We start from the raw sequence: 14924 nt of genomic DNA on the forward strand, positions 1-14924 counted from the left end.
TTGATTTTTGTCCTGCATCCCTGTTTCTATATGGGGTGGATGGCCTCTCAGCTATGCAGGAACATACCTAGGTTTTTTTTACAGGGGTAGTAAAACTAAAAAAGTATATGACCTAGACCAAGATTTCCACATGTATACTTATCCTCAGGAGAAGGATACAAGTGGGTTTGCTACAATGGGCAATCTGTTAGAGCTACCAGAAGTAAGAAATCTTAGTTAAATGTAGAAAATCAGCCCAGACTTTTCCAGATTAAAAAACAATAAAAAGGTCATATTCCAGAAGCCAAAAGTGAAGGTAGGTTCATCATCTTCCAGTAGAGAAATTTTATATTTCTATATAGTCCCTCTTCCATTATGTCCTGATTTGCAATTCTTCTGGTAGCCATTTTCAGGTGCTTAGCAGAATAACTATGGGTCCATCACAGGTTATTGGTGACAGGGTGTGCCAGGGGCATAGCCGGGCAGGCAGAGGTGCTTTGCTCTTTGTGCTCTGAAGACCAGCATGGCAGAGGTTGGAAATGAGAGCAGCCTGGAGTTTGTGTGACCAGAGCCATTTGTTCTGTGAACTTGGAGACCTGGTGGATATGCAGTCGACAGAACTTATGTTAGTAATTTGAATAGATTACATAAGATTGCATCTCAGTTTTGAAGTAGGAATGCCTTAAACAAGGGCCTTGGTGCAAGGAAGGTGGTTTTGATCCAGGTGGTTGCTGGTGATTGCTCTTATTTTCCTTCATCTCCAGAAGCCAGCATCAGGGCCCCACCAGTCCCTAGGTGCCAACAGGACCAGAGTTTGCAAGTTCAGTGTTTGAATTTCTGCCTCTAAATAAAATTTGGCTGATCATCAGTAGAGTATTGAATAGTTTTGCTTCTTTTCACACAGATGTTTTGCACCTATTTATCTGTTACAATTCCCTTTGGTACTTTTTGCCCTTCTGAAAGTGTTTCTGTGCTTGTTGATGAGACGCGGAAGCTCTGAAATAAGTGTCTGGAGTCCAGAGTCCCTTCAGAGAGAGGCAGCAACTATCTTCAGTTGTCTGAGGTAGTAAAGTGTTTTCCACTGTAGAAGCAACTTCCCCATCACAGATGCAAATCATCTGCAGTGTAAGGATCCTTTCATAAGGAGACTGAATCATCAGTTGTGTACGGTATTCCTTTCCCAGTTAATGAAGAAGGACACTGTTTGGTGTATGGTGTCGTTGCCAGGCAAACAGCAGCAACACGAATCCATTAGGAGTTATTTCAGGAACTGCTGGGTGGCATATGCCTCTTGGTTATGACTTGTAGGTGAAGATTCCTGTCTCCTCTCTTCCAGAAGTATTTTGAAACATAGCTCTTGTTTCAAATGTATTTTGTGATCTTCAGGTTATATCCAGGAGATGCATGTTGTGCCTTTTCCATCTGTGTAATTGATTTTTTGCTTAATTGTAGTAACTCATTAGGATCTTAAGTCCAGAGAGACAGTCAAGTCATCCAATATTTTTCATCAGCAAAAGTTTGCTGCATGTTCTTGTAACTGTGTGACCCTACAGATTTGTTTTATAGGATATGTTTATACCATCTGTACTGCTGATGTTTACAGCAGAAGCATTTAAAATCACATTAAGTTGCCATTGTTTCCTGTGTGGTACTGAGACTCAACACTCTAGAGTACCCCTTGGGTGACTGACTCTGGAGAGGCCTGAATAATCTCTGGCTCAGTAATGTGCACACTGGCTGCACGATTCCCGTGCTTGCAATTTATGTAGTGCTGGATAAAAACTCTTGGAAACAGAATTTGCCTCATTATGAGGCATTATTTTTATGGTCTGAGACTTTTCTGATCTCCTTACTGGACTCAAACCCCTCGAAGAATTGGCTTTCTTATTAGGAACCTTAGCTTGGGTCCAAAAGCCACCAGGAAAGTCTTCCTTCAGTACTGTTGTGCTTCAAATCCCTGTGTGGGATTGATCTTGTGTGGGAATTTTGTTAATGACTGTGACACAGAAAAAAGGAAAGTGCTGATAATTGCTGCTGATGATAATAAGCATTGACGATACAAGGGGGATCTGAATATCTCACAGTAATATCCATGTAATCTAGAGGATGAGGCCAACAACAAGGGCTGAAATTAAGTAGTATGGAGTGAAAGATCATGCAGATGCAGGTGTAATAACAAAAACTGCTATGAGCTGAGAGTCTGTTAGTTGTATGAGGGGCGTGTGACTGCACACGACTAATGTGTGATCTCTTAATGCTTGCTTACTGCACCCGTGAGGAAAGGAATTGACGCTGAAGAGGATCAATAAAGATAGGGAGGAGATATGAAGATGCCTATTCTGTAAGGTAAAATGAGATGATCCTGGTGCATTTAGTCCACAAAATGATGATGGGTTCAACTAGATGATCTCTAGAGATCACTTCCAATCCTAACCATTCTGTGATTCTGTGAAAGGGGAAATTCAGTGTTTCTATGCCCCAGTCAGAGGAGTATTAACCACCAGAAAAACTAAATACGTCAGCCTAAAGAGATTGCTGGTGCAAGAACAAATTGATATAAATTGACACAAATTAAATGATAGGTCATAACTGACACTGCAGTCAGGTTCTGGCAAAGTCTGTTAATTTAAGATCGGTGAGCATAGAAAACAAGCTACTTTAAAGACAGAGCATCATAAGTTTATCAAATGTCTAATGCTATTACAGTCTTTGAGAGCAAAAACTGCTTAACTTCCCAGAAATGATCTTTGATTTGTCTGTAAAAAGTAGACAGACACAGTTGTCTCAGCAGTCATAGTCCTGTATTTTATTCTCCTGAGGTTTAAAGGAAATGATTACTAGATGATATGTTAGGGCAATGCAGAGTTTCTTTTTACAGGAATGCTGTAAAGGAGGAAAGAAAGAAAAGAAAAAGAAAAATCCCAGAGAAGAGTTTATTGATATTGTATGTTCAATGCAAATTTATCTGTTTTATCGTCTTATCTACTGTACTTTCTGTTTCCTAATACTTTGACAAATTTGCTAGTAACGTGAAATATACTGTTAAGCTCATCTGCCCTGTTGCTGATTAAGAAAAACAATAAAGTCTCCTTGAAAGAATGTGTTTACTGGTGGGTAAAAAATACCCAACTTTGTTTTTTTCAGCCTCTCAGCTGCTTAATGGCAAAATAGAGATGATGTGCTATTGTCTGTCAGTCTTAATGAGTCAATACTACAAGTGGTATTTTTTTCTTCGCATTGCACTAGAAGTTTGACAAAGGATCTTTGAAAGCTAAATTGTCTGAGGGGGTGTACTGGTGAAATTGATAGCTTCTGTAGAAAATGTGGAAGCTCTAGGAAATGGGCAGACATTAAAAAATGAAGCCTGCCCATGAAGTGAGCACATGATGAACTTGCATACAAGTGATCCATGTTAATCTAAGAACTTATCATGCCGCAGAAGATATTTTTATAGTTACAATGAGAGGCCCTTGAGATTTCCAGGCAGTTACGTACAACATACTACTTTTGAAATAGAAGAAATTTAACTAGGGCTGTTATTTTGTGTCTACTTGGACGAGTGACCACAGAGAGCATGTGAATGTTGGGATGCAATGGGGTGATGACAGGACAATGTCCCCTGCCTGTCACGGCTGTCCTTCTGGAGGAACAGAGGTTACTTACAAGTTGCTATACCCTTCACCAAGATTTATTTGCTTTCAAGTTAGGAAGGAAAATAACTTCAGATGTGCATGGTTTATCATTTAAAAAAATAGACTTAAAAATAGTGAGGTGGAAACTGAAGAATGACCTACCCATTTGGGAGAAAGAAGTATGTATCTGCAGTTTTCATGCTGATAGTCTCATCAGAGATTAAAATCAGCCTAGGCTTCAGCATATAAGGGTAGAGAGTGGCTGGAAAATAAGCATATCTGAAGAGAGGGAGGTACAGGAAATCATTGGAAATATAAGAAATCATCTTTGGTGTGGGCTGTGACTTGCACTCTCGGAGATTTGACTTCTTTCTCCAGCTTCATTAATTCATACTTGCTTCTTCCTAAAAGCTTATTGCTATTAATAAACTTCAATAAACACAGGGTAAAGAAGGTTTCAAGCCATATGGAGAAAAAGTCTTTTCTCCTTTACATGTATTGCATACATAGGTCTGTTAGTTGTGTGTTTCTCCGAAGGCTCCTGGGAGACAACTGCAGGGTATATGTGCAGAATTTCCACGATAAAAACTGCATCAAGTAAAATGTAAGATCTTCATGTCGAGCAAACGCAGAAAAGAAGATTTCAAGCCATATGGAGAAAAAAGTGTTTTCTCCTTTACATGTATCGCATACATAGGTCTGTTAGTTCTATGTTTCTCCAAAGGCTCCTGGGAGACAACTGTAGGATATATGTGCAGAATTTCCACAATAAAAACTGCATCAAGTAAAATGTAAGATTTTCATGCTGAGCAAACGCAGAAATGAAGCTTTTTGCTTCTGAATCCTTCCCTTTTTGATTGCAGGGCTAAACAAACCTGAGATCTCAGCTATGTGCACTCCCTGTTGGTGTCAGGCAATTCCCAGGCAGCAGTCAGCTCACTAGTACCAGGAATCTTGCTGGTGATGCAGGTTCAGCATCCCCAGTGCCTTCTGTCCTGCTCATTGCTTTGCTCTTCTCCCTGCACCTTTTCTCTGGGTGGCTGTGTACCAGATGGAAGGGTGTTACTTGGTATATGACACCGTCTGATGTTTGGAAAGCACGGACAACTGAAAACAAACCTGTGCAGCCTGGAACTGGAAAATCTTTATTTTTTGAGGGGTTAACAACACCTGTTGTGTTGGATGCTGAGAGTCTGGGAGCTGAGCTGCCCAAACACAGATGCTCTTGTTGTAACATCCAGCTGGAGGGTGGCACAAAGGCGAGACCTTGCGTGCACCTGAAGGCTCTGCTGACCAGGGAGTGCCAGCTGCCACCAGAGTGGAGGAAATATGCTGAAGGAGATAACAGCACAGCCCTTAGAAGGTTCTTTCCTGACTGAAGTAATAGTTCACTTGATGCTCCAGGTTAGACATCAGTGAATGTTATGAATTTGCCCAGGCTCTGCTGCGATATGGAGAGATCCCTAGGGTGCCAGAGGGGATCACTCTGGCAGGTGGTCTCTCAGCCCACCCCGTCCAAGCCATCATCACCAAGTTACAGACAAATCCTGGCCATTTGACCTTCATATATTGGCTGTAGCAGCGTTTTCTGGCACAGTTCTTGAGCTCACTGGTCCAACTATTTTGATCTCTGCCCCATGGAGGATGCTGCTGTTTTTCCTTCATGGTGCCATCACTTTTAGCAGACAGATTTGACTCTGAAATGATGAACTGCTCAGGACCTGCCTAACTGTGCAATCACTCCAATGTCTCTTCATTCAGTGTCCCGGGAGAGTTTATTTGCTTGGGGTTTGTGCTACAGATACCTGTGATGGACTCAAGCCAAGGAAGGGCATCCTGTAGGACTTGAAAGACCTCAGGGCCACTCTCCAGCCAGCCTGGCCGTTCCTCAGGCTGCTGGAGAGTTACCAGTGTTTTGAGAGCACCATCTGCTGGCTAATGGCAGCAAAATGAGGCAGAGATTTGTTAAAAGAGCCCCTCTGTCCACTAAAATGAGTGCTAGAGCCACCTTCATCAGTAGGTAAAGTTGGAGAGCAAGCAGGGAAAGCTGGAGTCATACTGGACATGGGGCTTAAATAAAGCCAAACTTAAACTGACAAACTTAAGACTTCTCAGAAAGATTACATTTAATCAAAAGTTTTTCTGTCTTCAAAATGTCCATTATCGTTTAGGTGACATCATCTTGTTAGGAAGCTCTCAGTTCTGGTCATGTTTTGCATCATCTTGTGGAATTTCTTAGCTTGCTTGGTCTCCTCTCTAGAAACCAGCATCTTTAAAGAAAGCACAGAATTGGCAAAGTTTCTTTGTGCACTTCTTGTAATATGCTCTCTTCCTTGTGTGCCCATGAATGCTGTTCCTCATGATTATTCTAGCTACAAAAAATAAGAAGTCATGGGTGGTGATTCTTCTCCTTGATAACTCTGCTGTTTTTTCAGCTGTAGTTTAATATTGTGAGAATCCCAAAGATTTGTTTATGCTCTTGACTAACCGCACACCAGCGGGGTCACAGACATGTTGAGAACTATGCCAGTATGAATCTGAGGCAGAAAAAAACCCAGTATTTGCACAAGGTTGTTTCTATCCTAGGTGATATCTGTATACAGTTCCAAATGCCAGAGGATTCCTTTGCATCCTTACATTTCATTTAATTTGTTATTAAATTGTTATTAAATGGTCCTCTGGGTTTCCAAAATTACTAGTGCATTTCTTTATGTAGATGGAATAATCTTACCTTTTTTCTTACTGTACTTATTAATGCAAATGGGAAAAATAACATTTTATTTAGGACTTGGAAAAAAAGTCCAATATAAAATAGATTTTTAAAGGATTATTGTGATTATATATTGCTGTGTACTATTAATGGCTAGTGCTTGAATGTTGGGCAATTATATGATTCAGTTATTATGTGGGACAAGACAATGTTTGCAGGTGCCTGTGGTGTGCCTTGCTGACTCTGAAAGCCACACTGAACCAGATAGACAGACAAACATGCAAAGTAAGGTATTTGGTGGCATTTCAAAGAAGTTTTATATATGTATGTGTGTATACCTATGCATATATATCCAGCCACTGTTACTGTGAACAGTCTTCTTTGTATGTGTTGGAATTGGTATTATCATTAGTCTTAATGTAAGATTTAAATTTAATGCTTTTTAATTCTCTGTATTTTCTTCTTTCAGTTGCAAATGAGACAGGTGACAAAAATGCACGACCACTTTCACGATTTGCCCGTAAGTAGCCTTTTTTATTTTAACTAGTTGAATTCTATATCTGCTGTAGAAATAAACACATTTAATAAGGCTTTAATCTCATATTATGTCCACCCTGTTATTACAATTCATTTACAGTACTAAGCTGAGGAACCATAGGACTTAGTTGGAAAAGTCACGTAAAGAAATTCAGTCTTGTCGAACAGATTCAAAAATTTAAAACTTAAAGTAATGGAAGGCTTAGTGACCTTACTGTTGCTTCAAGTGTAAAAAGTTGTAATAATGTAAGTGTTGCAAATCCAACTGAATTTGGCTACAGTGGCTACAAAGAGATTTGGGGCAAGTATTAGAAATAGACCATGATAAATGTCATTAAACTGTACTGAAAGCCCCTACATCACCTTCTGCTTGACACAGAAAGGTTGGGAACTAAAGGTTGTGGCTTGGGATTTGAAATAAGTGACGCAAGTTTCAACAAAACAAAGGGGTGCATCTGGTAGTGTAGCACCAACTGACCATGATTTTGACCATATGAATTATTAAAAACACATGTGACAAAATATGTAGGAATGAGGATGGAGATAGGAAATTATATTCATAATGCATGCAATTTAATGATAATTTGTGATCACTTTGCAGGGAAAAATCCCCTTATCATTAAAAGTGGGCATTTGCTATCACGATGAGTGGTGCAGATCAAAACATCAAATTAATTTACATCTGTGGTGCAGTATTTCACACAGTCACAGGATGGCACTCTGAGCATGCTGTACCTCACATAGGTAGCTAAGGTGCATAGTGCAAAAGCAACTTCGGTGGCTATGAAATCTGTTGCGTGTGGTGACTTAAAAGGTGATGGACCAGACTGAACAGGACTGAGAGAAAATTGTACTGGCATTCCTTACTCCTGATTTAGGGTTTATTTTCCTTCACATTGTAGACAGTAAAGCTTAAAAGGGGCTCTGTTGATCAGTCTTGGCTGGTTCAACCAGGAAAATTAATACGGCAAAGGAAATCACAGAGGAGAGAAATGTAAGTGTAAACACAAACATTTTCAGGTTCTTTATCACTCTGCTTTTTGTCCATTATGAATGCTTGGCACAGAATTAGAAAATTCAACCCAAGCACTGTTTATTCCTGGATGTTGGGGTTATGAGGACTTCATGCTGCAGTATTGCCTGACAAGTAGGTCAAGCATAATGTCATGACATTTGAAACTGAACTGGCACTTCAGTTCTGATTCTGACATTCATAAGAACTTGTGGTTTTTTTGGTGAATATCTATAGGGTGCAGGCCTGGCACCCAGGAACAACCAGGTTGCGTTCCTGCTTTAATCCTGTCTCACAGGCAGGTGGCCAAGCCTTATTTGCAGAGTTAGGGGTGCCTGGCATTACATAGGAGAGAACAGACCAGCAGATGGATATCGGCTGAATAAAAGCAGAGGTTACCCCTTTATAAGGCCTCATTGTATGACCCAGAGCTGCATGGGATTAAGTGTGGAGGGAATATCAGGGCTGCAGGCTATTCAACAATAACAGAAATGCAATGCAGAGAGGAACACTTAGATAAACTTGTTGGGAAACAGTCACAGACACATGATATAGGACTGAAGTGAGATAATTCAAATTGTAAACCAGACCTTCATCGTTAGGAGATAATTTAGTGATCTGAGAGTCACGTTGAGGATTTAATGATCCAGCTATCTTCTCATAGGGTATCATTAATGATGACTGTGTTGTCATGAGCAATATAAGGTGATAACTCTCTGGGAATGGGAAAGAAAATTAGAACGGGAACTGTGTTATGGAAAGGAGGGAAGTGTCTGAGGCATGTGCTGTGCTAATGTGAGTTGAAGGCGTGATGCCCAAATCTATGCTGAGAGTACTATAACCTACTCTACCATACCATGTTTCATTAAACAAATAGTGGAGTGTAGACCAAACATTCAAAAAATCCTGACTGAATGGCAGAAAAAGCTGCAGCATGTGAGGACAAGGATTCAAGCAACAGCTGAAGTCATTGAGGATTATTGTCTTGTGCCCGAGTCACAAACCAGAGACTGGGTGGCTTCCTGGATCGTGCCTTTCACATTCACTCAAATGATTAATCAAAAGGCAATTAGTAAGTTCATCTTCACAACAGAGAACAGGATTTCCATCACTCTGTAACAGCTGCCCGTTTGAGATCAAGAATAAAACCTTCAGAGATTTCAGTGGGAACAAAGCTGGGCTGTCACTGAGCACTTAACAAACCATACCCATTTGGGCTGGCCTTGTTTACCTGACCTGACTTTCTGTGCACAAACCATAGGCAAGATAACCTACTGAAACACAGATAAGCTTTGTCTATCCTGGCTGTTGTCCGCAGCTCTGTGCAACACGGAGCCGTTTCCCCGTTAGTTCAGTAACAAAGAAGAGGGAAAGGCTGCTGGTGTTGATAAGTGGGGCAATGGGGACGGTAGTTCCATGGTTATCGGTGCTCCAGGTAGCCAGACTTGCAGTGTAACAATATTTTCAGGCTATATGAAAGTATTTGAACACCTACCCTGCTTTTTAAATTTTAACAACTAAATCTATTTTGCTTTTGCCTCTAGCTCAGCTGTAATAATCTTTGACAGAGTACAATAAAATGAGGGAGAAGCATTTTTGCAAACGTTTACATTTATTCAAAAGGATTTGAAATTAAAATTGAGTTAAGTGTTATTCATTCTAATGCCAGGGCTACCCAACCTCCTGTATTCTCAAATGTCAAATTCTAGTCCATTTAGGAGACTTCTAATTCAAGAGGTGACTGCTGTCTTTAGCAGCAGTTAATGTGCCCAGTATCTCACTGTGCCATCAGTCTTTGTGAAGACTTAAGTTCAGCAGGTTTTCAGTGTTTCAGGCAGCTGGAAGCTCCTGGCTGGTGTCTGCTCAGGCCTGATGAGTAAAACAATCATTTGCCAAATGCCTTTCACCAGAGCATCACTGTGGGCAGGCTGAGCCCTGATTGGGACGAGTGGGCATGGCATTTCATTTCTCTAGTGAAGCTGGTTAATTCATGTTAATTGGATGATTTGCTGTCGTTCTTCAGAAAAGCCAAATACATCTGGGTCTACAGTCTAGATCTCATCACAGAGGAAAACTGCGTGGGATCCTTGCTGGAGGAAAAGTTACAGGTGTATGTGCAGAGAACATAGGGAAAGGAACTATATATGTGGAAAAATGTTCTCCCCCCATTTTTGTTTAAAGAATAAATAAAGAAAAAGGTTTGATTTGAGTGATTATATGGTTTTGAGTAGCAGTTAGTTAACCTGTCACTCTTGGCTTTCAGTGGTAGTGCAACCAGCAAGGTACTTGTATCTAGTAAGTGCAGAAAAAGGCCAATATGTCTTTCTCCTGGACCATAGAGTTGTCCTTCACCTGACAAGCTGGAGGAATTCTGGAATCAAAGAAATTAGGAAAAAATTCTTCCCAGAAAGGATTCTCAGGCGTTGGAATAGGCTGCCCAGGGAAGTGGTGGAGTCACCATCCCTGAAGGTGTTTCAAAGGCATTTAGACAAGGTTCTTAGGGACATGGTTTAGTGCTAGAGTTAGGTTAGTTAGGTTATGGTTGGACTCAATGATCTTGAGGGTCTCTTCTGGCTGAAATGATTCTATGAAAGGGTAGATGTGAGGAAATATGGAGAAGGTCGTGGTTTGGGAAGCTCAGCAGGTTTCTTGCAGTAATTGCAGGGGAAACCCTCAGAATTATAAAAGTAGCTTCAGAAAGCCACTTTTCCACAAAATAGTATTTTAACAGTTCACAGCAACTTTTTCTGCAGGCGTTGATGTCCTGTTCTCCTGTCTTAGTGTGCAGTATGTATGGCTGGATGGCAACTTATTTTTCATGTTGACCATAAACTTCTGGTTCCAACTGTGCTGAGTATGCCATACTTTTGCAAAATAAATCATCCTCTCAACATACTACAGGGAATCACAATATTTTTGACTTTATCACATGCAGCCTGTATGGTCAGATAATGTAAAACTCTTACATCCTTTATATTTGCCCTTACAGAATGGGAAAACAAACACTTAACTATTAAAGTAAAATTAAGAAATTTGGGGAAATTTGCATGGTGGTCTGAAGAACAGAAACAGTGATATTGCCATAACATTGCAAGTCCTTGAATTATGAGGATGTATGGATGTTGCTTTTATTTCTGCAGCTGTTGTGTAGGCATTACTTCGGACTACATGGTGTGAGGAGATATTTTTCTAGCTATTGTAGCACAGTACTCAGCACAGGACATCAAGGCTACCTGTAAATCTGGCTAAATATGGTCCTTGCAGATTAAATATCTGCTGATAATTAAAAGCAGAGAACCCTATGAGTATGACGCTTTCCTGATTAGCTGGGAAATACTCTGAAAACTACTTTGGAATGAGCAAGCTAGACTGAGGATTCTTGCTGATCTGTTTTCGCGCCATTTAGGCTATGTGAAAGCAAGATGTTGAAGACAACCAGCAAAATAAGGCTGCCATCAATTGTGTGCAGTGGCAGATATTGCTTCTTCTAACCGGGTAATTTCTCATTATATATCCCCAGGAGACATGGGATAACAGCTCTTCTATTTGGTTTCTTCTTAGTGTATACTTAGTGTGTACTGCAACAAAAAGTCAACCTTAATCCATATGTGTTAGGTCCACTATTTGTTTCTTAATTGTCTCTGCTGGCCAATTAAGTCTGAATACCAGGAAAATAATAGAAAATTTTACCCATGCAGTCTCTTAGAAAGATCAGTTGCTGACTTTGGAAATACCTCATTTATCAGAATCTTGTTTGCTTTTTCTTTTTGCATATTGATAAAAAGCCTGTGGAGAATGACTAGCAGCAAAGCTGTTATGTCTTATTACTTTGGAATCCAGTAAGATGCTTGCTGCACCTCTGTTGTGGAAAGTCTCTTAACTGAAATAATTAGTATTCCAGTACTTAGCTGCTCTTCTTGGGACCTCCTAACTCACCGATGTATATTCTATAATACTTGACAGTCAGAATGTGACACAGGTGTTCAGCACAGTAGTATCACTGGGATTTTCAGAAGTGCCTAATTTATTCAGAGGCCATTTGGAAATTTTTGAAAATACGAAACAAGTACTTAAATTTTATGAAATGTAAGTCATGTATTCTCTCTTCCAAAGGTGGGGAGGACATCTGACTGAAGGATGCTAATTGTACTTTGTTAGTGGCACTAGACTTACAGATGGGGATCGGTTCTATGAATGGCATGCAAGAGGCACCTGGTGACACCTCTAAATAAGTGTAGAAAGACCATCCATAGAAATACTTTGGCATTTGGATGTCTACTGAGAAAAGTTAAAGTTTCAGCAAAAAAGAAATGTGTTTTCTGATACTAGTACTTCAGTGATACTAGTTATTCACTATTAACATTAATCTAAGAAAGTCAATGATTAATATTGTTTTGATTTGGTACTTTGTTTTTTGGTCAGCTCTTTGTCTTAAAATACAGCCACATCAATATATGCTAAGCTATAATCTAAGTATAATGTGGAGAGGATATTTTTTATCAAGATGTGAAAGCTCTGTGTTCTGTAATCTTTTTTTTTTTTTTTTTTTAATGGGTAGCATTGCAGTCTTGCATTTGGACCTCATTGTTAGTGTTTCCACTTCGAGCTTTATTTCCGTTTTTCAGGCTTAATCCCAATAAAGGTAACAGACAATCATTGTTTTCCAGACTGCTGAGAGACTGGACGATCGGCCTATTGATTTCTTTTCCTTCTCACTCTGTGTTTTTTCAGGGTCTAAATCACAGAACTGCTTGTGGAACACCATTATCGGTGGGCTGACTGGCAACCTCAAGGAAAGGCCAAAGCCAACCATCGTCAGTGACCCTAGACCTCCTGAAGAAATCTTAGCGGATGAACTCCCACCAGTGGACAGTCCTGAGGCATTGGTGAAAACATCTTTCAGGTCTGACAGATACGGATTTACTTTGATTATCCTTAGGGAGGATATCTTTTTAAGATTAAGTCTGCAGTGTGAATTTGGTGAGAGAAATTGATATGGAAGGATTCTGCAATGCTGCATATCTTTGTACTGAACAAGAATGGAAAAAAAGTGGTCCATAAGTAATACTGACTGGACTTGTCTTTCACTTCTCAGACCTGATTAGCCTTCTTAAAAGATTAAGGAGTAGACAGATATAAAATCTGTAACTAGTCAAAATGATCAACAAAGACAGTTCATTACCTGAAGATGTCTTTGAAGTTGGGTGTCGTTTCATTTGAAAGTGGTTTAGTGAGGAAGACTTGTACTTAGGTCAGATGATGTGCTTTATTGATGCAAGGGAGAGCTAAACCTTTTCTGTTGATGTATTGTCTTGAGACCTGTCCAGTGTTAATTTATTTTGTCAAGGAGAAGGATTCTGGCCAGGGACTTGCAAGCAAGCAGTTGCTGCTGTTGTAAATTGTGTGATATATCTGCTGCTGGGTTTTCCTCTCTTTTATTTAATCATGCGGATGTAATGTTGTCAGATGTTTCTTGAAGCCATGTTTTCTGAAAATAATTTTCTCAAATGAGATAAAATAGAGAAGTTGTGTGTATGGAATGAATCTTTGGCCAAAAAGTGAAAATTGGTGTGCCCAGTAAAAGCAAAGCAAGTGGCAGAATTCATTTTTTCAAGTGTATTTTGAGCTTTTGTTGTTGAAAAACTATTATCTACTTTTCTTTTGTATTAAACACATTTATGCAAGCATAAAATGGGTTTTGCTTTAGATAAATTTCTTTGACTACAATGAGTTTGATTATACCTCAGTCTGTCAAACTTGCTTCAGTCTTCACACAATCATTATTTTGAAGGTACTTATTTAAGCCATTATATTAGGTGTAATTTCAGATAACTTTTTTATACTGCTTGACACTTAAAAACATATTACCGTAAAGTGAGTTTATGTCAGTCTATATAAATAAATCCTGTAATTCCATAGCACATTTTCATTCTTTATTATTTCCATTGGAATTATTCAGGACAAGTGTTTCAGAACCTTGATCCACCTTTTATGATGACCTGTGGTATTTGATGGCTTTTGAAAACTTTGGGTCTCTGATATTTAAAATCTATAATTTCAAGAGATCTAACTCTTTTTCAGCTTTCACTTCTCATTACAAATTCTAGGTGACAGCTATCCTTACATTGCCATAATCAAGATAATTTCAACAATTTTATATGACAAAATAATGTCACAGTGTTTCAAATGGTATGATTTGATTATGTAGCAGGGGTGACTCTTGGAAGAAGTGAGCTTGTATATAGCATAATAAAGACTGATGAGTTGGAATTTAGCGAAATAGTTTTGCTAATGCAGTTTTAATGGTGTTATGAACGTTACAGACCTTTTTGTTTCATCAGTGTAGAAATTACTGTGCAATGTGGCATTTTTGGAGGCTTTTATAGATGGAAATCCAGACTAATTTTTGTTACAATAAATTTTAAGTGTCTAGTTTTATAAAGACAGGAAGCGCCATGTGTGTTTAAGAGCTATGCAGAGGAATGGAAGGTAAGAGAGTACATCACAATTACTCTCCGAAGACATGAGAAAATAAAACACTGCAGTGGTTTGATTCAGTTTGGATCTTGTTGATATTATGGTGCAGACTGAGTAGCATCTTTTGTACAGTGGGTCGTATGTTTGATTCATCATGGTCTTCTGTGGGTAGCGATCTTCAGTGGTTCCTTGACAGAGTTTCACTGGTGTGTCCCAGTGCCTGCCACTGTCTGGCAGGCACCTGCTTTCCTTGTTTCTTGTTTGCTACACACTAGTGGCAGATATTACAACCCTGTTGCCTTTTGAGGAATGAAATACGCTTTACAGGTTTTCCAGCCTGCCATGTCTTAATTAGGAATCTGGTATTTGAATCTCAGGATGTGTTTGGACAATGTTGGTCTTGTATGAACTGATTTTACAGAGGGAAGGACCAGGTGTTACGGAATGTGACTGCTACAAACTGCGAAGTGCAGCAACTCCCTTTCTACTTCTGATTCACTGCTGTAAGAACAGTGTATGGCAATGCTATGCCTTTCATGCATAGTTAAAAAGAAAATGTCTCTCCAGTGTCATATGA

The 14924-nt window shown here is 39.5% G+C and overlaps 1 protein-coding gene across 6 annotated transcripts in view; it reads left to right on the plus strand.

The window, feature by feature from the left end:
* Positions 1-14924, plus strand: part of PDE1C (phosphodiesterase 1C) — a 380734-nt gene that overhangs the window by 41377 nt on the left and 324433 nt on the right. For all 6 annotated transcript variants that reach the window (XM_065832649.2, XM_065832651.2, XM_065832652.2 and 3 more), the window contains exons 2-3: positions 6791-6841; positions 12602-12773. In XM_065832649.2, the coding sequence (XP_065688721.1) occupies positions 6791-6841; positions 12602-12773 (223 nt within the window). The remainder of the gene's footprint in view (positions 1-6790; positions 6842-12601; positions 12774-14924) is intronic.

This window comes from Patagioenas fasciata, chromosome 2 (genome assembly GCF_037038585.1).
Source record: "Patagioenas fasciata isolate bPatFas1 chromosome 2, bPatFas1.hap1, whole genome shotgun sequence".
NCBI classification, from domain to species: Eukaryota; Metazoa; Chordata; class Aves; order Columbiformes; family Columbidae; genus Patagioenas; species Patagioenas fasciata.